This window comes from Cinclus cinclus, chromosome 3, assembly GCF_963662255.1.
Source record: "Cinclus cinclus chromosome 3, bCinCin1.1, whole genome shotgun sequence".
Lineage (NCBI taxonomy): Eukaryota > Metazoa > Chordata > Aves > Passeriformes > Cinclidae > Cinclus > Cinclus cinclus.
The window spans coordinates 80,486,334-80,511,169 of NC_085048.1; the positions used below are offsets into that span (position 1 = coordinate 80,486,334).

Here is a 24,836-nt window from a genome sequence, read left to right on the forward strand (position 1 = left end):
CGCGAGAGCCGGGGATGCCGCCGCCGCCGCCGCCACCGCCGCGGAGGGGGAGACACTCGGGGGGAGCCGGTGACGTCGGGAGTTTTCCTGAAAGTCAATAACGAGCCCGGCGGAGGCGGCGGGAGGAGCCGAGAGCGGGGCCCGGGCGGCTCCGGGGTGAGTGCGCCGGGGGGGAGCCGCCGCCGCCGCCGCCCTCCTGACCCCGCGCATCGATGTTGCGGCCGCGCTGCCCGCCCGGGCGCCTCCCTGCGTAGCGGGGCTCGCAGCTCCATGTAGCCGCCGCCGCCAGCGCCCTGGGGCCGGAGCCGCCTCCTCCCGCCCCCGCGGAGACACCGGCCGCCAGGGACCGCCGAGCCCGGCGGGGGGACAGGGGAGGAGGCAGCGGCGCCCTCCCTCCCCTTCTCCCCCCGAAGCCGCCGCCGCCCTCGGGCTCCGCAGCAGCGCCCGCGGCGCCGCCGCCTCTGCAGGTACGGGGCGGGAGGGGCCGGGCGGCGGCGGGGGCGCTCGGGCGGCGGCGCTCGGGGAGGGGATGAGGGGCGGCGGCGCGGCGGGGCCGGGGCGGTGGGGAGCGCGGGGCGGGGGCGCCCGTGGCCTAGCGCCGGCGGCGGGGCGGGAGCGGGGCGGAGGGGCGGGGGTCGCCCCGCCGGGGTGCGGGGCCGGGATGGGGAAGGGCGGGGCGGGGGCGTTTCGGCGCGGAGAGTTATGTAACGGGGGAGGGGGGGTGGGCGGCAGGGGCAGGGCGTGCGCCCCGGGGGCACTGGATGAGCGGGGCCGGCGGTTCCCACGCGGCTGCGGCCCCTCCCCGCGCCCGTGCGGCTGGCGCCGGTGCCGGGACTAGCTCGGGATTTTATCCGCTGGGAACTTCCGTGCGTGTGCGCGAGCGTGCCCGCGCGTGTGTGCGTGTGTGTCTGTCTGTGTGTGTGCCCGCGCAGTCCTGCGCTAAGAATAGCTCCGCGCCCCGCGGGCCGCCGGCGGCAGCGCCTCGCACAAGGGAGGAGGAGGAGGATGATGATGATGATGCTGCCGCCGCCGCCGGCTCTGGCTGCAAGTAAACAAACCGGCCCCCCCGCTCGCCCCCGCCCTCCCGCCCGCCCCGGCCATCATGGAGGCCGCGGCCCACATGCAAAAGTTGATGCGCAGCCGGCTGCCCCGGGTGACCGGCGGCTGCCCCGGGCCGGGCCGGGCCTGCGTCGGGGTCCGCCCGGGCGGGGTCCCGGCAGGTGCAGCCGCGGGCGGGGCGGGGCCGTGCGGGATCCCCCGTGCCCGGCGCGGTGCGAGCGGCGGCGGCTCTTGGCTGGCAGGGGTCAGCGCGGCGCCCCTCGGCAGCGGGATCGCGGCGCTATATATTGTAGTTTAAATGCAAATGATCGTGATGTAACGAGCGCTACCGGGCTTATAGGCTGCGGGGTTGCTTTGTATGGGCACCGCTTCTTAGTTTACTTCTGGATGGGAATCAGAGAGGCGTGAAATAGCCAGGGCTGTTTCACCTTCTCCCATGATACGTTGATTAAATGTAAAAAAAGAGAAGTCTTATTTCCCTACCGGTGGAAAGGGTAAACAATTTGATCTCTCTTGACCTTTATTCTAGTTTTTTCTTTTTCCTTTAATGTAGTTTTTAGTTGACTGGCTCCTTGTATATGTCTACACCATCTCATAATATTTATGAAAACGTGTCCCAGTCTCTGTGTAAGGGTTTTATTCCAAAAATTATGATCTACCTGATACCTGCACTGCCAACTTTTTTTTCAGTGCTGAAAAAACATAGAGCAGTCTCTTCTGCTAATGTTTGTTTAGATCTTCCTAAAACTTTGCGAAACATGGTTCCCTGCATTTTGCACATAGAGGGTTTTATTTCTCAAGGCAAGAAGCATGCAGATAAGTAGACCTTAACTTACGCCAAGTAACATTTTAAGCATGATCTCCTGTTTCTGCCAGCTGCTCTATAGCCAAGACCTGCTCGTTTACAGAAATATAGAAAAACAGTACATGAGGTAGAGAAGGAAGCTTATTTTGGCTTTTAAAGTAAGTGTACTATTTAAGTTTGCTGAACTATTTGGTTTTGATTTTTAAATTTTTAAAAAATTTTGGTAGGAGCCTGTAAGTCAACCACAATATCTTTAATTGGATTGGATTACTAATTATAGTCCATGTGGATATATTTTGGTTGGATGCAACCAGTAAGTCAAGTTCAAACAAGGACCAAAGAAAAACTTCAGAGATAAGATGTCTCTGTTTCCTAGAAGGCTACATGTGTTGTTTAAATAACTAGGTGTTTTTGTTTTTATGGGGTTTTTTAAATTTTTTTTTTTAGTCTGATGTGAGTGCATGGCGTGTGTAAACACAGATAATGTTAACAAGACTATCTTGTTTTAGACAGTCTATTCTATGGTACATTATCCTAACTAGGTTTGAATGGATTCAGTAGTCTCCTTAGTTTCATAAATAGGTTCACAGAAAGTAGTATTTCAGTGTTCTGCATTTTGGGGGCAGGTGTTGTGTTTTTGAGCAAAATGCTGCTATTCTAGGGGAACTAGGTGAGAATTCAGACAGGTAGGAGTTTTAACTTTGCTACAGTTGAAGTAGGTACAGTTATAAGGATTGGATAGCCTTGATACGCACTAGAGGTTGTTCAATTTCACAAATGCTTTGTGAAAGGGAAAGTACTCTGGTGTGTTTTTTAAAATTTTACATGAAACCACTTAGGAGAGCTCTGCAGTTGTTTGTAACCCAAGCTTCTCCTTGCAAGACACTAACCAGAAACTATCTTGACTTCCTACTGTGTTTTGCAACAGTGTGTATCTGAAGGTTCTATTATAACCAAAAGATCCTTCAGACTACTTGGAATTTGCCTAACACCAAGTCTGTTCTTTCACTTTCTGGGTGCACATTTTCCCAGTTTAAAGAGACCTGCTGAATAATAATTTATATGCCCAAGGAGTGTTGTTTGCAAAACAACTTTGATATACTCAATTGTTTTGGAAGTTAAGCACCATTACTAAAGTGGTTTGTGTTAAAATATATTTGAAATTTCTGTGCTGTTGTGAGTATGAAGATGGTACAGATTCTTGTAACTGTTTGCTTACAGTTTCATTTTGTGCTGTTAGTGCAACAGGTGATGTGGACTTGGCAACATGGTAGCCTAGCTTTCCTTCAGTTTTGAAACAGAGACCCAATATTCCTCTGCATGGCTAGGGCATGCTACTTATTTTAGTCCATATTGGAGAGTGGAAGGGCATGGAAATGTACTGACTGACAACTTTGTTGTGCCATACTTTCGTTTTGACATGGATAATGCATGAATGAGTTGATTTCATATGAAAATAACACACCATGCTATAACTCCATGTTTTGTAGGGGGTTTGGTCATGTATGTAACAAAACTCCTCTGTTCGCTTTTTCCCAACTAGTAAAATAAACATTCTGTTCAAAATGTGCAGTACTCCCCTGGTGAACTACAGCACCAATTCAAAAAGGGAGAAATAGTTAAATGTGTGCATTTATGAGTTTTGTGTAAGTTAAAAGATTGCTTTTATTTTCAGCATTTGTATGAACTTTAGAACCCACTTCTTGTTGAAGTACTGTTGAAGTAAAGATTGCCAACTTAAGTGCCCTTTCAAATAACTACAGAATATTATTATTAATATTAGATTATCTTGGATTCTCACTCTGTTAGGATAGGCCTAATAAGAATACCATGGAAGAGGCAGGGGGTGCTTTCTAGAACAACATGTAGTTCAGGAAGTTTTGCATTGCTGGTGAGGAAAGGTGTGGTTTCAGTGAGAAACTTGCTTGTCGACCAATGGGTTTTATTTTTGTTGTACGGAAGAGACTTCCCCAGGACCACAGGGTCTCCTTGGTAAATAAAGGTGTTGCACAAGTTACTCTTCTTTGCAACAAGTTGTTGTGGTATAGAAAAGATTACTTTTTGAGGATAAGTTACACAATAGCTGGATAAGCTGATTCAAGCTGTTTAAAAATTAATGTTAAAGGCTGAGAAACAACAACAAAACCCTCCCAAAGCAAACACCAAAAGCACCCCAAAATCCCAACCCAACCCAAAACCTAACAGCAAATACTGAAACATTGAATGTGAAAGTTAACTTTTTGTTTTGTTTTTTTTTTCTTGGCCTAAAAATTAATCTCTAAAGTTTTATTTTATATATTTATCTTGAATAATTGTATGAACAATATTCTGGACTCCCTGTAAGAGTTTATAGGTGAAGCTTATTTAGGCAAATCACTAGTATGTACTAATAAAAAAAAAAAAAAAAACTGCAAAAAAAAAATCCAAGGGTATATTAGGTGATTGGCATTTTTTCCTTGTTCCATGACTCTAGATCAATAAGTATAGGCATTTATGATGCATGCCAAGGATTTTAAACAAATTATTTTTTCCTTTATTATTTGAAGATGTTATTCAGGTGTAGTAGGAAGATGTAGCAAAGTTAACACTTCCAAAAACATCCCCCAAGATTTAATGACATTAAATGCTACAATCAAGGAGAGTAAGCATACCTGGCTTTTGTATGTGAAGGTGCTTACTTTTGTTCAATTTAAATGTTTCTTTGACTTTTGATACTCTTTGTGCCCAATAATATATGTTGACCCCATCTTGACCAATCTTCTTCCCCATCTTTCTATGTGAGTGTCTACGTGAGTCATACTGATCAAAACTAGCATTAAGAACACATTGGTGCCCTATGATTTTTTTTTTCACTGACAGCCTGACTAAATAACAGTAGTGATTTTTAAATACTCTTAAGAATGCAGGTAGGACCTCAATATTTCGTTTGCATGTCTGAATGACTTGACAGCATGGTTTGCCAAACTTCCCTACACTGTGCATGTGACAAAGGTGTTTGAATGCCTCCTATAGCAGGAGCAGAGGTGGAGACCCTGCTTCAGCTTTAGATCAATGAAGATCTCGCCACTGAATTTTTGTAGGTGTGGAATGTCAGTGCCCAACAGTCAACAGCTCCTTGTACAGCTGATTTAACACCACAGAATTAATGCAGTGGTTCTCGGTTGAGTCTCAGCAATCTTGCAAAACAATTTCTACCAACCAACACACATTTACTTTTTTTTTCCCCTAAGCATTCAGTGTGTTTCTTGAGATATGTAATTGTTGCAGCTTGCTTCATGAGCTTTTATTGAAATTATTATATCCTTTTCTAAATGCATTGGTACACTTTGAGGACTAAGAATTAAGAGAATTAAGGTTGTACATGTGAGTTTCATGTAATCTGACCTTTCATGTAACATTTCCCAAAGACCTTCACCTAGTGGGCTCTGTATGTGAGTTAGGATTGTAGAGAATTCCTTCTGTCCTTAGGAAATCCAGGTCTAAGGTTGATGAAAATAATGCATTTTGAGTGTGAACAAGAAAATCTGAAGGGTTTAGGTTAGAAGTTGTTCTAGTCTTGTTGCAGTGTCAGGATTTGACAGTAGGTTCAGCAGTGTTTGGTTGCTCTGTAGAAAGGAATCACAAAGTTCATTCCTATTACAAGACAATTCAGAATTTGATTTATTCAATGTAGACATAATAAGTAAAACCTACTATGTAAGAGTTTAAAAGAAACCTATTTGGTAGGCATGTCACTGCACTTTTCTCATCTTTTATATTAATAGTTTGAGAACCCTTTTTTTTTCTTTTTCTCCTTACTTTCTTGTTACTCATGAGTAGTTAATGTTTTTCTTTTTTTTTTTTTTTAATTCAGTGGTGCTTGGTCTTTTATGCACAATACAGAGTTGTGCTAGAGAAAAGTTACCATCACAGAAATAATTAAACAAATGAGTTAATTGAAACTTTGATTTGTATCTCTTGAAAGATATCTTTTAAAATCTCCCCTGGAATGACTAGGAATTTCCAGATTCTTGAGCTTTTGAAAATTAAGTTAGTTTTTTTTCCCCCCTGAGTCTTCTAGACACAGAAAATTAATTTTAGTTTGTTTTAAAAATACAGAAATTATGTTTAATTTTTCTTCACTGCGAGTATTTTCTAAACTGTATTTTTAAAAAGCAAAGGAACTTTGTCTCAAAAAGGCAAGGATTAATATTCCTACCTTGATCCATGGCAAATTAAATTTACCACATGTTTTGAAGGGTTGGGTGAAATAACATTATTGTAGTTGTGATATTCAACTCGGCTAATCCTTGATTTGACTTCCTCTTTAATACATAATTTTAGCCCTCCCTTCATATTTTCTACTTGAAACGTATTCTTTGGTTACAGTTCAGACATACACTCTCATAAGTTTTATCTCTGCTTCTGTCTGCTTTTCAGCTATTGTTTTATTTGATTTGGGGGGGACAAAAAGGATTTAAAGCATTTTTGTCAATAAACACAAAACAAAACAATGGGTTGTTAATGTTTCACATGGGATCTAAAGAAACAATTTGGTTGCATTTAGAAACTTCCTTTATACCTTGGTAAACAAAGGCAAGGGTGGCTTTGTTCACCTTGCTTTAATTATACCTTTGTCCCTTAAAATAACTTGCTTTGTCATTTTAATGGGAAATAAAATACAGAATGGTGTTTTCTTTCCTGATAAACTTATTGAGTTGCAGAATCTAAATAAGACATTTGACTTGTATATTAATATTTCAGTATGCCTGCATTCTCCTAACTAGGCTTATCTGGGCATATATTAGTTATGTGAAGCTTGTTGACATATTGGAAGCAAAAACAGAACGCTGCAAATATTAAGCATACATGTAAGCATGCATTAGAAAGAGCTATTTATGTTTTCCAAAGTTAGTTGGTTTTCCTTACCACAAGGTGTAGGCAGTGTCATTTTCCTATCATGTCCCTCATTATTCTAAATCAAAACTTAAAAAGTACAGTTGTGAGTGAATTTCTAATGCAAATTTTCTTGAAGTTCATTGAGACTTTTAGTAGGAATTGTAGTTAAAAATTGTTTGCAATGCCTATCATGGAGATATCTTGGAATTTTTTAATATTTGTTTTAAAAACTGTAAATAGGTCTAATTAGAAAGTACTTTAGGTGTCTTTGAGAATTTTAATTGTATGTGCATGAAGTTTACAATTTTGTGCATTTTGGATCTATTTCCTTTAAATAATCCTTTTTTGTTAATTTCTTTTTTCTTGTCAAATCAGTTCATCTTTTGTGTTAGTTTGATACTGTGGATTTTTTTTGTATTTTTGTTTTCACTTTTTAATTGACTCTAGTAAGTTGGACAAATAGTATCTGCCTAGAGGTTCCTTTTTCCTCAGTCTAAGTTGTGATAATATTTAAATCAGTCAGTATAACCAGAATTCCAGAATAGGTAGTTTATAAAAGCTCGTATACATACTTCCTACTTTTTATGAAAGTGCTTAGATAAAGCCCTCACCTGAGTGCGATTCTTCCACTAACAGTATAGTCTAATTTGATTTAGCAAGTTTTGTAGCAATCTCTGTTCTGTCATATAGTCTTTTGTGTAATTTTTGATGATGTGCAATATATCTTCTAATTGTTTGGCCAGCTTTGCTAGGGGAGGAGGATATGCATGTGTTTTTCATATAAATAAAACCTGGATTTCAGCTTCCATTCCTAAAGATAACTCCAGTTTTAATTTAGAGCTTTGACGTTTTGAATTCCTTGCTCTGGGAGTGCAACTTGCATTGGAAACAGTTACAGCCTGCTCAATTGTCTGGGAGGAGTCAAACTCAAATTTGAGAAGAACTCTTAATTGCTTGTTCTGCTAAAAAAACAAGCCCCCAAAGCAAGGAAACAAACATGATGGAAACCACTGCTTTTTTTGGTGATGTGGGGTATTGTGTGCAGGCACAAAATGATTCAGTTATTTTTCTGAAAAATAAAGAGATAGAGATGATGAGATTTGGCTCTGCTTACATGGGGACCAAAGAATCTCAGTGAGTCACACAAAGGGAATCAGAAAAGTTCACTTAATGTTCTTTTCTCCCCAAACATTTTACTAAACAAATGATTACTTGTTAAAAGGGAAAATGGTAGTACTCATATATTAAGACAACAAGGTTGGATGATTCACTGAGTTGATAATGGTACAAGGAGTTATGGGGATCATCTCTGGAAGCACTGGAATTGATTCTCCTGGTATTTTCTCTGGTAACTTGAGTTGGTAAATGTGAGAGTTTCTGTTTTTTCTCAGCTCCAAAATTGTTGAAAGTAGAAGCCTGTGTTTATGAAAGTTCTTACAACAGAGAGCTGAATCATGCAATTTACACTGAATTTATGGGTGCTGTCTTCTTTACTCAGCTGTCTCTTGTCATGGGGAGAATGGGAAGATGCCCAGATTTCAAAGGAAGTCTTGTCTCTTACAAATCTCAATGATAATTCACTTGCACACAGTGGTTCTTAAGTGCAGACCTGAGACACACTTTTTAGTTCTTCTGGTTGGAAGGGATTTCTTTCCTTCTCACTATTCACCAGGTCTCTGTAGGTAGCTGACTGCTGTGATGGGCATGAGAGCATCCTTTAATTTAAAAACAGAAGCTGGGGAAAAGCCATCTTTCTATTGAATGGTCCATTGCTCATTTTAATTGTCAATCTTATAGTTCCCATATGGTAGCATCATGAAGTAAGATGGTTCCTCTCTATATTACTGATATTCTTAAAGTTCAATATGAAAACTGAGAAGGTGTTGGCTAGTTTTTACCGTGGCTCAGGGAAACTATGAGCCTTGGCACAGGAATCTAGAACTCTGTTGCTTGTAGTAGTCTCTGCTTAATCTTTGGTCAGCAAGTTGCCTCTTCAACCTTTACAGCTAGGAGCTTAGGAGCTTAAAAGTATAATACTAGCTCTTTAGAAGTGTGCTGAATTGTTTCATCTCACACTAAAAAAGTGGCTTAATAACTTCCTGAAGAAAAAAGGAAAACTTGTGCATTTTTTATGAGATAAAACCTAGCAACAGGTACTTGCATAGAATCATAGACTCATTTAGACTGGAAAAGATCTTTCCAACCATTAACCTAATACTGCCAAGTCCACCACTAAACTGTGTCCCTCAATTCTTCACTGATTGTAATGCAGTAAATTTTTACACCTGCATCATAAAGTATGCTGGCAGTGCGTTCTTGTATGTATTGTGCATATATGTGACTGTCTGATACTGTCTGCAGAATACACACAATATACTGTTGGAAAAATATCTTCCAAGTTTGATAAGATACAAAAAAGTGGGGAAAAAAACCACAATCTGATGTGTTCTCGAGTTGCTAGAAAATGTATAAAAACGAGTCAAGTTCTTCCCTGTGGGAAGCACCTGTCATGCAAAACATTGTTAAATTAACTTCTAATGTGTTTTTCTCCTATTTCTGTGGGTTCATCCTATATAGCAGTAAGGTAAATGGTAAAAATTACTGCATACCAGCTGCTGAGGCTTCAAGTACATTGGGAGAGCAGAGCTGATTGCTAAGAAGTATTTGAGTTCTATGTCAGATGTGCAGAATAAACATTCCTGTAGCTATTGTTGAAGTAGTTGAACTGTAGATGAAATGCTGTTTTCAAGTGAGAGTTCTATGTGTTGCAGACAACTCCTTTACATGTGTACACAATTCTTTATTACATCTTCAGGGAAGATTGCTTTTGTGTGACTATTTTTCACTATAAGGCCAGTTTTGGTCATGATAAAAAGTAATTCTCAAAATTCTGCTCTTCTGGAGCATTGGTGAATGACTTTTAGAGTAAAGGAGTACAGCTTTTAAAAAGGCTCAAAGGCATTTAATGAGGGATAATATTACAGATGCTTACAAATGACTTCTTGAAAGTGTAGTGTGCACATATAACCTTTATTTTCATTAGCTTCTTAATGCTTTGATTTATCTCCTTCAGCTTCCTATGTAATTCAGCTTGACTTTTAATTACTCGTTAATGAAGCAATCAGTACGACCATAGAACTGTTGGTAATCCTAAAGTTGTTTCTGGTAATACTGTGGAGCTAAACTGGGGATAGTGCAGTTAATTTTATCACAATATTTGTGATTTTTGTATTTTGGGGATTTTGTTCAAAATTCAGTAAAGCAGTACATGTGACAGGTGGGATACAAGCCTACAGACATAGACTTGAGGTTGTTTCAGGCACCATCTGACATGAAAGTCGGTCATAGATCAGATTTTGATTGCATAACACTAACTTAATTGTAATCAGTGGGTAAATAGGGAGCTTCAAGCATGAATTCATTCATAAATCATGGACTGATTGATCAGTCTGTGGGCAGACAAGATTATTGCTACTTAGTACAGAAGTTAATTTCCTATAGCTATGTCTTTACCAGTAAGAATAAATCTTTGCACTGTTCACAAATGCACACAAAAAAATGCAAAGTACATTAAATTTGCCAAAAGGGTAAAATGTATTGCAGCATATATCAGCCCAAGGTAAATACTGAGAGTTACATTGCTTCTTGTGTCTTTATCAACCGTGATTACTTCTCAGAGAATGCAATGAAAGTCTTGTAGAAAACTGAACTTAAGTTGGGTATTTGGAAATTGATGTGCTTGCACTTCATTCCCAGAACAGCTGCTCTTAGGTCACAGTTGTTTGACACCCACCTCTGGGCTTTGTGGAGATTTATGTGTTTGTAATAAGAGCTGATGCTGTGCTGTGGTGATCCAGAACGGCAGAACAGCAGCCTGCTTTGAGGCACGTGTCTTAATCTGTCACATCTCTTTTCATGCACAGCTGATAGACTTGCTTATCTCGTTTGAAGAATGCAAACAAAAGTTCTTATAATGTCTGACCCAGAAATTAGCTCTCGCATTAGTAAGGTGCAGGATGGGGAAATGCATGCTTTGGTTATTTCTGCTGTACTGGCTTGTGTATAATATGATGCATAAGCAGCTAAAGTTAGATGGATTAACATCAGTAAAGCATTCTCACATCCTTCCAAAATGTACATAACATTTCCTTTTAACTCTTAGGAAGGCTTTAAATGGGGTGTGTTTCTATAGACACGGGTGTCTATTGTGTCCTGTTGGGCACAATGTCAGTGATGCCAGTGCCAAAGGTTGTGTGTCACCTGTGCGGGTCTCACTGCCATGTCTGCCAGTGCTGTGGGGATGTCTCAGAGACACAGCAGTCAATATTGCTTAAACTTTACAGAATTAATGAGTTTAACAGTGTAACTTTTACTTTTATGCATTCAAATTACCGAGTGTTTTTGAGAAAAATAGTTTAGTGAAAGCAAGACTTAAGTGGCCACACTAGAGTGTTTCTGTAAAATTGGGTTGTCCTGTATTTTTGTGGCATACCACCTGAAAAAATACTCATGCAAAGTTGTATTTTGGATGCTACACCATCCACACAGAGATAGCTTTCCATCTAGGTGCTGTGTCATGCAAATACACGTATTTCAAAGGATAAATAAGAAATAACCTGTATGTCTGTAATGGTTCCATTTTTAGTTTGTACTTGATTGTGTTGAAGAAACTGATTTCCCAGTGCATTCTTCATTCATTTATTGCACAGGTTGCTTCTAGCACAGTCATATTTGTTTCTTTTCTGCTGGAATATGTTGGTCAGTCTACTAAATGGATACGTATTGGCTGCATTTGATAGCACCAAACTTGTGTGGGGTTCCTGTTCAGTGCCACCACTGTGTACGTGTGTGCTCCTGTGTGTAGAGCTGTGGAAGGGTGTTCCTCCACCATCAGTGAAATCCCATTTCTTGGCTTCCTATGCTTTTCTGGATGAGCATTATTTGAATGCTTCTCCTTATTTTGAAGGCTGGAGGGGTAAGGCAGGTTGCTGGCAAAAGGAAACATCTCCTGGCCTCTGGCTTCTTTTCCTACTTAATTGTAGTACTATTTATCTCTTCTTCACAGCTGTTATGTTTGCTCTGGGAGTGAGGTGGTCAAAAGAGAGGGTTGTGGCTTCTGAGAGTGGTATGTCCTGTTCCAGGACTAACTTCCCTTCTGTGCCCTGAAGGCTGAGGTTTGTGGGGAAAAGAGCACTCTTGTCACTGCCTGACTTAAAGCTTTGAGAGAACGTGCACTCCTTTTTATAAACTGAACATTTGGGGGTGGTTTTTTGGTTAATTTGTGCTTATAAGAAGTTTTTCTGTTTGTGTACTTGGAGAGGATGCTGTTTTTGAAAAAGTCTTGTCAGTTCAGGATTTGTATTGGCTATAATATTATTATAGTTGAAGTAGCAAGAATGTAACCTTTCGTTCCATTTTCTCACACTCTTAATATGATTGTAGACAGCCATAATACAGGAAGCACTTGTGCATTGCATGGGTTCTGACAACTGTGGGAACAGGGAAAGCTCCTCTGTGTTCAGAGTTGGGTCTTTGAAGCAGGGCCGGCAGCCTTTCATTTAACAGCATCCTGTGCATTAGTACAAGAGAATTCTGCTGTGTGCCTTTTATAAAAGTGCCATATGACTTCAATTTTAACACATTCTGCTGCTTTTTAGTATTGTAGTGTTCATGGAAAATGTGCTGTAAGACTAGAAACATGATTGTGTTATACAGTTAATTAAAAATAAAGGCAGATTTTTAATATGAGCTCAGTCAGTGAAATATATCAACAAAGGCTTTTTTGTTGGCTGTCAAGTGAGAAAAACAGAAAAGACTAAAATTCTTTCTCTAATATTTCTTTCCAGTCTGACTCATCAGTAGAAATTGTGAAGAGCAGCAGAAGAGAAGCCAAGCAGACAAGCTGATAACTCAAAGAAATACTCTTTTGAGTTTGGGGTTCAGAGTGGAGTCATCATGAGCGATGTTACCATTGTGAAGGAAGGCTGGGTACAGAAGAGGGGTAAGTTCTACCTTTTAATGCAAAGTTCTTCTACACTGTGCTCAGTGGTATGACATGGCTGCGCAGATGAATGTTCTTGATTTATCTTCTGGTCTGGAGCCAGCTAATCTGACCATCTGGTTAGATTAAGGCCTTGTTGGTATTGATATGCAACCCTCAGCACTGCCCTGGTTTGTGGGGGTAGCTGACAGTGCAGAGGAAGTTGGACTCAGTAATTCCCACTTCACCTTGAGCCTTGTTGCTGCAGCTGCTGTTACCTGTGCATTAGACTAAGCTGGCTGTTGTGGCAGCTGGAAGAGGCAGTAATAGAGGTGTGCAGTCAAAGGTTGCCTTCAAAGGAAGCTGCTGTAGATGTGATACTCTCTGTGAAATTTCCTAGATGCCAAAATCACTGAGTGTGGCTCAGCTTGTATTACAGATGCAACTAGTCCCAATAAAATCTACATAATACTTGCATAAAGCTCAGCATGCACGTAATTACTTAGCAGACCTGGAAGCCATACCATTAAAAGATATGTTCCTAGCTATAAGGCAGTATAAAGTATGATTTTCTGTTATATTTGAATTCCTGTAAATTCTTGAGATGTGTCTTTAAAATGTTTCACCACGTGATTTGCAGATTTAGGGAGGTTGCTGTATGTTCAGCTTTGAATATGAAACCTCTAGAAATATCTGGCATTCATATCATATGATTTGGATGATGATTTCATATGATGATTTCATATCATCTCATTTGGATGAGATCTTCCATGCTTCATGCTGCTCTGCTTTAGGTTGTGGCTGCACGCATGATTATTTTCAAAGGAATATGACCTCTCTCACAGAGAGGCGGTGATCTGGATTTTAGGGTGATTTATGCCATGAGTTTCTGTGATCCTGGCCCAGAAAGATTAGACTGAAATAGTGGGAACAAAATTACCCTTTAATTTACAAATAAATCCTTTGCTTCAATAGCAGTGTGTAAAGACAAAGATCATTATTAGCTTTGTTATTGCAGATTGACATAAAATGTCAAGGAAGGCAAGATAATGAGGAAAATTTTATTATTCTTTTATAATTCCTGCATAAATTGTATATCAGGATGCATTATGGGTATTGTAAATGAAAATGAGCTAAGCAATGTTATGCCTAAGGCCTACTTCCTATTTTGGACTATATACCTGTGTTTGTAACAAGTAATATTTTACATGTCAGGAACTATTTAAACGTTTAAATTTTTCCTTTCCACCTTGTTGTTTACTCAATTTGGAGATCTGTTTTCCTTTTTTGATTCTTTCATATGAATTTCTTCCAAATGTATTTGAATGGTTAGGAATGCTCTGAATAATTTTCTTTTACATGACATCAGTTCCTTCAGGTAATACTGCTCATTCTTATTACAACTGCTGTCAACTCTGTAAGCACTGGATACGCATATATTAATTACTGGGATCCGGAAAGGGACAATGAGCACTGAAATTCAATGTCTTTCTTAATGTTTGAAATTCTGAAGTGTTAAATAAAGGTTTTTCTTCTCACCCTGTTTTACTATTAATTAATTGAAGAAAAGCCCACCATGTTGACATTTTGAGGTTGGTTTTGTTAGTAATTGTTTTCCAATTAAAGACATTTCATAGCATGCATTTTTCCTTGCCATAAATAACTTTGAATTTATGATTTTTTTTCTTCTTGCTATATGTAACTGTCTAGGTTTTAGTGGAAATTTTTTTAATTGCATCTAATACTGTCCTTAATTTTCTTTGACTTATTCTGGTTGTTGGTGGGTTGAAGTGTTTATTTCGTTTGTTTCTGAAAACAAAAGGAAAGGCATGGTTGTGTTTCACAATGCTAAGAATTCATAAGAATTTTATTCAATGGTTGCACATTTCATGTAATTACAGCTTTTACTTTGACCTTGCTCTGGAGCAAGAAAATCAAAGTTGTTAAGTGCATTTGTTAAATTTTGCCAGGAAAAGTATCCAACTTTAATCTATATTCTGAGAATAGGCTCAGTAAACACTTATTTTTAAATGTCCAATTCTCTTCCTCTTCTCTTCCTCTTCTCTTCCTCTTCTCTTCCTCTTCTCTTCCTCTTCTCTTCCTCTTCTCTTCCTCTTCTCTTCCTCTTCTCTTCCTCTTCTCTTCCTCTTCTCTTCCTCTTCTCTTCCTCTTCTCTTCCTCTTCTCTTCCTCTTCTCTTCCTCTTCTCTTCCTCTTCTCTTCCTCTTCTCTTCCTCTTCTCTTCCTCTTCTCTTCCTCTTCTCTTCCTCTTCTCTTCCTCTTCTCTTCCTCTTCTCTTCCTCTTCTCTTCCTCTTCTCTTCCTCTTCTCTTCCTCTTCTCTTCCTCTTCTCTTCCTCTTCTCTTCCTCTTCTCTTCCTCTTCTCTTCCTCTTCTCTTCCTCTTCTCTTCCTCTTCTCTTCCTCTTCTCTTCCTCTTCTCTTCCTCTTCTCTTCCTCTTCTCTTCCTCTTCTCTTCCTCTTCTCTTCCTCTTCTCTTCCTCTTCTCTTCCTCTTCTCTTCCTCTTCTCTTCCTCTTCTCTTCCTCTTCTCTTCCTCTTCTCTTCCTCTTCTCTTCCTCTTCTCTTCCTCTTCTCTTCCTCTTCTCTTCCTCTTCTCTTCCTCTTCTCTTCCTCTTCTCTTCCTCTTCTCTTCCTCTTCTCTTCCTCTTCTCTTCCTCTTCTCTTCCTCTTCTCTTCCTCTTCTCTTCCTCTTCTCTTCCTCTTCTCTTCCTCTTCTCTTCCTCTTCTCTTCCTCTTCTCTTCCTCTTCTCTTCCTCTTCTCTTCCTCTTCTCTTCCTCTTCTCTTCCTCTTCTCTTCCTCTTCTCTTCCTCTTCTCTTCCTCTTCTCTTCCTCTTCTCTTCCTCACATTGTGAGACTGGGTAAAGCTGTCTTGCTTCCACAGGTGATCATTCTGTTATGGTTTTTAAAGTGAATTCTTTGCTCATCAACACTTGATACTCATTGGCTCAGTTCACAGGCTGGTTTTGGTAGGTACAAGCCACGTTCCAGCTGGAGAAGGGTGAGTGTGGGATCTCTTCTCCAGGCAGACACAGAATGAATTCCAGCCCCAGTGACTGGTCCTTTGGAAAGCCCTGTGCCAACTGTATGGTGCTGCATAAATTTCTGAGACTCCAGACTGAATTTATCTAGAAATAAAACTTGTAAACCCTTCCTGCTGGGACCACAGGGGCCTGGGCTGCTTCAGTTGGCTGAATCTGTTTCTATTATGCTGAATTACTTGGTCATGTGCCTATAGCCCTGGACATTTTAAAACTGTCCCCTTCAGCAGTCAGTATGGTTGGTGATACAAGGAAAGGGAAAAGAACCCAACTTCTTTTTGTGATTCATAGCCCAGTCAGGAGTAGGAAGATGCCTTGAAGGTATTGGGATGAAAAATGGTTTTGAGGAGCTGTCTCATGAGATGGGCCATTACAAAGGCAAGTTAGATGAACTCAATGTAGAAATGAGAGGCATAGACTGAAAATAGAGCTGGGGATCTCTTTCTGAATTGAGACTGTGCTAGAGAGAGGCTAGGGAAGACAGGGTATGTTAGTTCACCCTGAATGGCTGTGAAATGCAGTGAAAAGATGTTTGCTTTATTATTAGTGCTGTATCCATGTCAGTAATAGAGGGCTGAGGGCTATATATTTGTAAGGTTTTAAGCCTGTTGTTGAGCACTCAAGAATCAGATGTGATGCTATGCAGTGTTCAAAGCCCTGTTTTTCCGTGTGCACTTAAATCAGGCACCCATTAAAGTATTAATGTTTTACTCAGTTGAGAAATGGCAGAATTAGGGTTTTTTGAGATTGGTCATACTTGGACTTTGAGTAGTCTTTAGGAGAAGCAGTGTCAGTTTGGTGAGAGTAGGTGATACTGTGGAAGAGTAAGCTGTTGTATATGAAAGGTCAAACGAGCAGAGATGGCAGGCTGGAGGTGAGAACTTTGGACAATAAAAGAGACAAACCTCAGGGAGAGGCAGTGCCTGAGAAGCCTGGGGAACCTCAGGTCCCAGGTGAAAGGAGACCCTGAAGCACAGTAACTGGTATGCCTGAACAAGTAATGGAGCCCAGCGAGAGCAGATTTGGAGGAAGAAATAATTGGTCATGGGGACATGGTATCTGTCTACACTTAGGGCATTTGTGCAGTGAAGTGGGTGTTAATTTGGACTGGTTTCTCTCTGCTTCTGTGCCCCTTTGGCAGTGGTAGTGCTCCTGGAGTACATCGTGTGGCTTTTAGTCTTATCTGAAAGGAACCAGGTTTGTGCAGTGTGGGACTGCTTCAAGCAGTAGATGAAAGTGCATTAACTAGGGTGGTGGGAAGATTTGCTGCAAAAGCACTTTCCTTATCTGAACTAAAGTACTAATTCAGAGCCCTGTGAGACATCAGAACTTGAACTAGTGGAGAGCCAGCAGAGCAGACCCCTTAGAGTGGAGTCTCTGCTCAGGCAAGAGAGGAGTGGGAATGCATTATGTAATGATGGCTATATGGCTGTAACTTTCTGTCTTTAATCCAGTGACAAGAACCAAGCAGCTCATGGCCTGTGTCCACGTGCTGCTGCACAGATATTTTTGCAATTCACTGGGCTCAGTGAGGATAATTTTTTCTTTCTTTCTGTTCTCCAGTTACACCTGTAGCCAGATTAGGAGAGATGCATTGTCTCTTCCTTTATGAATTTACTTTTTAGATGACACCAACATCTTTCCTTGTAATGCATACAGATGAAAGGGAAGCAGTTTTGACTAAAAACCTTAAATACAGTGATGTGAACCTTGTTGCTGATATGCAGAAATTAAATATTTGACATTATTGCAGTTAGTGTAAGCACTCTGCAGTAATTGCTGAAATGACTTGCATTTTGGATTTGCAGAGGACAGTGTTTTGCAGAGTGAGTATCTTTAAATTTATGTAAAAGTGTCCTTAACTTTTCTTAACATGCTTTTACTGTGTTTACAAAATTAAATTTCATGGTTTGCAGGGGGGGATATGTTTTTTATTTATCAGTTTGGAAACAGATTTTTTTTTTACATGACAAACATGCCTAGTGTGATTAGGGCTGTATCATTACAGAAGTGAGTTTTATGCTTATAATTCATGTGGTACTTTTTTTATAAAGCTGAAGTTTTCTGAGTTGTAGACGACCTTGTCTGTGGTCTATAATAGTTACAACGATTAGATTTAAGAATCTTTCATAACTATGCTTAATTGCAACCTAGTTTCTTTATATATAACCTGTGCACAGAATTTCAATTAATTTAAACATGTGAAAAGATTTAAGAGTTTCTGTTACCATGTTATTGAAAGATCATTAGGGACAAAAGAAGAATTGACACAGATGCTAACTTTTTAAAGGACCCAGTTTTAAATTTAATGTGTCAGCTAACTTTGTCTTTAATTGAAAGAGTAAGGTTTTGGTTTTGGTGAGGATATACCTAGTGTGTAAGGCACAGCACCATGGCTAAATCATTGTTTAAAGACAAAGCAATATGTCAGTTTAAGTTAGTGCTTGTGTTGCCACACTTCAATTGCCTTACCTCTGTTTGGGCTTTGGTCTTCTGGTGTGGTGCGTTAGGTAATGCAGTTTGCCATGGCTCACATGGTGCATGTACCAGCATTCCAATCTTCTGGAGAGGGAACCAAAGTCCAAAATTGTTGTGGCTTAACTGTAATAACTTAAGAAGTTTGATGTAATGAGATGGTGGTAAAAAACAGATGTCAAGAAGCTTTCCTGTAATGAGATTGTCCTGTAAATAGTGTATCACTGACATACTGTAATGTGATTTTTTCACTCTGTTTTTCTTTTTTTTTTGCTTATTTTTAAAAATATCTTTCATAACTTTTTAGTATATAAAATTGAAATATTGTTAGTGTTTCTAAACTCATACAGTTCATAGAATGTGTTTGATTTACTGTGATAAGATTGACTCAACTCCGCTCTGTTTTCATTTTTGAAATTCAGGACATGATGCAGGTATCATGGGATTTTGAGAAATAACTGTGTGCAAAATATTTACTGTTTTTCTATCTTCTGTCAAGAGGAATAAGTAGTGTAATGGAATAAATCTATTGTTCCAAATAGTAATAGAATTGTTGTTTGAAGTACTAAGTATTTATAATCTTAGGGTAACATGTCTTCTCCCTCCTCCCCCTGGCTCAAATCCAGAAAAAGAACTATGTTATTTCATGTAGTGGACATTGGGTTTTACAACTGAACCAAGACCAAACAGATGTTAATTTTGGAAATACACTCTGGAGATTAAGTTCATGTGGTATGTTTGAGTTGTTGGTTTTTTAATATTTTTTTGGTTGTTGATTAGTTTTTAATGTATTTTTAATGGGGGCATAAATGCCTTGATTGGAAAATTAATCTCAGAAGTTCTGGTACTAATTGAGTGTTATTCACAACTTGTCAGAAATCTTGTTTGCAGATTGTCTGAATTATTTGAGCAATTTAACACACCTCTAACAAAGATAAATTTAAATAGACTATGTTGAGCATCTGCTACACAAAGTAGAAGAAATTTAAAGAATTTTGTTCTAATTGTCTTAGCAAATAGTAGCTTAAGGTAAAGTCTTGATTGATAAATGACTTGAAACTAAACCACCCTTTCATACTGTAGTTGTTCTTCTCTAATTAATCTATTTAATTAATGCAAAATGTGAAGTTCCAACAAAATACATGAATGTAAAAGAGGCAGTTCCTTGTGGACCAAAGGGAGGAAAAATGGCACTGTGACTTTTCTTATATCCTTATATGGTAGCTAGATGTTTTGGTTTTTTTAAATTCCCAGATAGTTAAGAGATTGCTGTATCTTGCAGTTGGTGTGGAAATGGATTTAGCTAAATCTCCGAAATTGATTGTAGTCAGCACTGTTTGGGTTTTTTTTGTTTGTTTGTATGTTTTTGTTGTTATTGTTGGTTTTTGTTTTTTGTTTTTTTGTTTTTTTTTGCCCCTCCTTGCATTCACTATGAGCAGGGATTTGTGTATTTAGATGCTTCTTTCCTCTCCCACTCTGAGGCCTTTCTTTGGCCCACTCACTTTTGCAGTTGACTACCAAGATCTTTCTTTTGGAATAATTATAACCCTTTTATCCATAGTTTCCCTTGAAGAGGAAAAAATCTTAAAATTGATGTAACTAGGATGAGGTGTTCTCTTTGCTAAATAACTTTATTCCACATACTTTTTAGGTAGTGCATAGGTGAGTGTAATTTTTGCAGCTCTCCACCTAGTACTATGACCAGTTTCTGCTCTTGAAGGCAGTTTACAATAGAAATCGAAGCGTGAAATGCAAAGGATTTTAAACAGTCTCAAAATTATCCTTGTTGAATGCCAGTTTAGATAATTGTGCATGGTTGATTAAATTTTAAATTTTTCAAAATTGTTTTTGTTTCAATGTAGCTATGATAGAGACTGTTATGAGTTTTTAAATGATTGTACAGTCTTGGTTCTCATCAGTAAAAATGAAGCTCTCATGCATGGAGCTGTATTGTAGATTATAGTGGCTAAAATTCTGTGCATGTTCTTTGATTGAGTGTGTTAGTTCCTGTGAGGAGTATGGCAGAAAATACAGTAGTATCTTCGAATGGAGGAAGGTGTTCTCCTATGTCTGTAATAACAGTGTATTATTAATGTGGACTATTCATGGGTATATCAATATATATTATAAATGTTCATTTGTCAACCTAATCTATTGATGTTCAGATTTCTGAAAAGAAGTTAACCAAACTCAATACCTAAATCTAATCTTTGTTTTCCCTGTGGTTTCTTGTGAGGAATGTTTCTGGTGCTTATCACTTTGGGCTTAAAGCTTTGCATTTCCTGAGTTTTATGGTAGAAAAGTGCTTTTGCTGTTCCTGACAGCAGCAAGTTGCTTGTTACACAGGCATATACCTGGGCAATGGGTATTTTGGAGTATTCTGGACCCAGTGGCCTTACATGTTCTTGTATGTCTCTTCCACTTCCACTATGTAATGAATACTGCCTGGTTGCTCCCATTCTGGATGTTTTCTCCATGCTGGTTTCTCTTATTCGCACTACTTAGTTACCCATGAGAGAAATACTTCTAAAGAAGCAAGGCTAAACACTTTCTTTTGCAGGGATTAAGGAAGCAAGATGTTGACAATTCATTGCCCCTTTCCTGCTCTCAACCTGACAGTATTGCACGGCTAGCAAATGTCCAAGGGATGCTGTTGGGGAAGTTTGAGGAACCATTTATTTGGCAAATATGTTTTCTGTTTATTAAATCCTCTACTTTTTACTTGAAGCTTGAATAGTCTACTGTATAATACCTTTGGCGTGCTGTAATACATTGGTTACACTTGAAATTCCTTTGTGTTTGTGTTACTTTCACATTGTTTCTGTAAGGATAATATGCTTGCAATACCAGAACTTTTGATACCTTGTAAAAATTATCTTCTCTCAATATACCTACATGCTAGTCCAACAAATCTCCCAAGTCTTTGTTTTATTTTATTTCAGAAGCAGTCTGTGTACTGGTTCTTCTCACCTCAGCTAGGTCAATCAGCTTATGCCTCTGTGGGAACCACTTCTTTAATAATACCCCTGCTGTAATCATCAAAAACATTATTGAGGTCAACAGCTGTGACTTGAAACTAGGTTCTGAAAGAGTGCTAGGACTGGACTAAGAACTCAGAGTTTTAGGGCATGAGACAAATGAGACTGCAGATTGAGATATTGAAAATAAACTTTTTTTTCAATAAAGAAACTTTAAGGGGAAGACCAGAGAAGAAGGTTTTATAACTACTCAGTGCTGTCTTGGTTGTCTTTTGTTTACTAAGAGGAATTGTTGGCCCTTCATGAGCATCTCTACAAACTGTAGACAAAATGAGAGGCTTTTTTCCATCAAAACATGGAAAGATGCTGGTAGTGAGTGGGATTTAGTCAATCTCCAAGTTCTTGAGAGCAGTTTAATCTAAGTGGCAGGTGAAACATTGTTGCTTAATTCCAACAGCAAAGACCTTAACTGGCTCCAGGGGGATTCCTGCTTCCCAGGGCAGGACTCCCTCAGCATAATAGAGGCAAATCTGTTTAGACCTTTTGGTTCAAGCTACTTATGCATGTTTCCAGAACTTTGCTTTGGACACAGTGTCACTTCTGTTCCTATGGACTTGAGAGCCCCTCAGCAGTGGGAATAGATGTGTGGTGGTCACAGTGTAAGCCAAAGCTTGTAGTAGTTGTTCATTGGGAGATTTGCTTCGGATGTATACTCCTTATCTGTAATGTTGGTGTACCTCCAGTCTCATTTTTCCAGTGCTCTTTAATACCATCTGTTACTTGTACTACTTTATCTCTCAGCTAGTCTGTGTTACTGATTCCTTCCCTTGCAACACAGGGCATTGTTAGCTTACTTTATATAAACCTAAGTGAATTTATTTGTAATCGGATCATTGCAACTGACATCTTGTTTACTGTAAATTCTTAGTTTAAGTTTGCTTTCTAACAAAGTACTTTCTTAAAAACTGATAGGAAGATAGGAAATGAATGCCTAGATGCCAGAACACTGATAAAAAAAAATGCATTCTCTTTTTCTAGGTAGATTCAGAAGATCACTTAGAAATTGATGTCTGTCTTGACTTTGGGAGTAGTCTTCTCAAAAATATTGAATTACAATATGGTACAATATTAACTGTGTAAAATTAGAAAGCTCCCCATTTCATTAGTTGTTATCATTTTTGCATCAAAATTTAAAATTATGTGATCCTCTGTTATTCACATTTGAATGGCTGAAATGTAAGAAAAATTACTGCACACAGCTTCCTGATAGTCTTCTATCAACGTGGCCACAGTAAGAAAGTTACTGTAATGAGAGCAGTCTTCACAAATAGGAAGAGGTTCTGAGAACCACACCACCAGCAAGAGATTTGGGGGCTACTTGATACAAATGCTCTGTGATTTTGGTTGTTATAAGTTTACGGACAACCTAGTTCATAGTAAAGGAAGACATTTAAGATGGTAAATTATATAAAGAATTGTGCCAATAGTACCTTGAATTTGGCAGTCAGTGTTGTGGAAACCTGAATTTGTTCAAGTCACAGCTTCCCTCAGATAAAATGGAAATAGTATTGTTACTTCACCACAGAGACTTCCTGAATGTGAGTTTGGGTATCTTTGTGAAACTTCTAAATGCCTTACATTACAATATTCAGGCTTTTAAAAATATAATTTTATATAAATGAAATGCAGTTTTTGTATAGGAAGTAAAATCAATCTGATAGTTGAAGTTTAGTCTGAATGAGAAGTGGATTTTTAAAATTTTGTTTATGCTGACACATTGCAGAAGAGGTAAAAGCTGTTAGGTCATACAAAGAGACAACTTGTTAAAGAAAATGGCAAAATCTGAAGTTAGTTCTTTTGCTAGGTGTACTCCAGAGAGACTGGAGGAAATCCTTGAACAGTGATCCTTGGGAGAGAGTAATCTGTAGAAACATAACAGCATCTCTCCCTATGCTTGAACACTTTTGATGAAACTGCAGATGGATTAGTGGTATAAGTTTCACATGCGTGAAAATTCCTGTGAAGTAGTGTGCTTCTATTTAGTGTCTTCTACTTTACTTTGAGGCTGGTACTCACTCTGTTTTGAACTGTGCTGACTTTTATAATATGCCAGTTTATGCATGCTGACTAATACATTGGAAACTTCTCTGAACAACTTTATTCTTATCTTGAGAAACAGCAGCAGCTACTATATTTTAATTAGAAGCTTGTGAACTTGTCCCCAATGCTCTTCCATGTTTACTTGAAACTTCAGTGGAAGCTGTTGCTGAAATGGGGGAAGTGTCATGTCCTCCCCTAGCTCAGTTGTGTTGGCACTTGTGCTCATAATGGTGGCATGGTGAATCACGCCAGGAAATTTATCTGGCAGAAAATGAATCTATTTTTGTTTTCCTAGCTAACTTTCAGATGGATCATTTCCCTGACCTGACTCACGATGTAGCTGCACAAACAGTGGAGCTGGCAACCATGGGAATGGGACAGTGACCGCGTGGAGGGGCAGGACAGCTCTCTGCTAGTGGCAGTCCCCACCTTTGCAAGAGTGAATTGGCTACAGAACTGCACCTAAAACTTTTATTGTCACTACCACAGGACTATGGCACAGCTAGTTTGCATTTCAAGATGGCTTTCTTTGAAATTGATGTTTAGAAATGAGCCATTGACTTGCTGTGCTAGTCCTAAATGTGATTGAATTAAGAAATGCCACCAGGAGGGTTAGTTAATTCCTATTCCTGTGTGTCTATAGTTATTAAACAAACAGAAGTTTTTCACAGAAGAGTGACTTGGCTAATGTCTGGAACATTACGTAGTTCCTTAATCTAAATAATAGAGTACCTTTGTAATCCTCTTGTATTTATAGCTTGAAAGGTGTTTAGAAACAGTATTTTTAACAAAAAACTCTCAAAGCCTAGAATAGACAGGTACTTCTCTGAGTCTAGTGAGCTGTTGGCTTCTAGGTATTACTACAGATTAAAATGATACTTGATGGTTTTCAGAGTTCAGAATATTCATATTATGTTGTTGGACAATCAGTGAGACATCAGGTAATGTTAATTTGTGAGAGTCTTGAGTTTTCTTGTAGATTTTCTGCTACATTAGGTAGAATTCTTGTAAAGTAGATTTTGTTTGTACTTCATTCTTTGCAATGAATACCCTGCTTCTGGGTTTGCTTGATTATATGACAAAGTTTGGAGATGGATCATGGTCTTTGATTTCAACCTGCACATGAATATTTTAAATGAATTTCTGTTGTAAACATTGTATTTAAGAATCCTTTGGATGGTTTTCAATCTCAGCATCTTTTAATTTACACCATGTGCATAGGATTTTATGTAGAACTGCTGTTGGCACAAAGAGGCTTGTGTAGAGATGATGAACATTTCCCTTTCCAGCTATCGTTGCTCCAAAGGAGACTGGGAATTGCTGTTATTTGCAGCACTGTGGACAACCATGCTGATATTAGATGAAATAAAAAGATTTTTTGGCAAATAAAACAAATGAAGAGTCAAAACCCCCAAATGAAACCAAACCAGCTGGTTTTAGGGATTCTTTCAAATAGTTCTTGTTCCCCTACATCCTCCCCAGGGTAGAGAAGAAGATCCAAGA

The 24,836-nt window shown here is 39.2% G+C and overlaps 1 protein-coding gene across 1 annotated transcript in view; it reads left to right on the plus strand.

Moving 5' to 3' along the window:
- The first annotated feature begins 365 nt into the window (after positions 1-365).
- Positions 366-24,836, plus strand: part of AKT3 (AKT serine/threonine kinase 3) — a 148,262-nt gene continuing 123,791 nt past the window's right edge. Inside the window, exons 1-2 of the mRNA XM_062490299.1 lie at positions 366-467; positions 12,589-12,743. Of these exons, the coding sequence (XP_062346283.1) occupies positions 12,698-12,743 (46 nt within the window). The 5' untranslated portion in view covers positions 366-467; positions 12,589-12,697. The remainder of the gene's footprint in view (positions 468-12,588; positions 12,744-24,836) is intronic.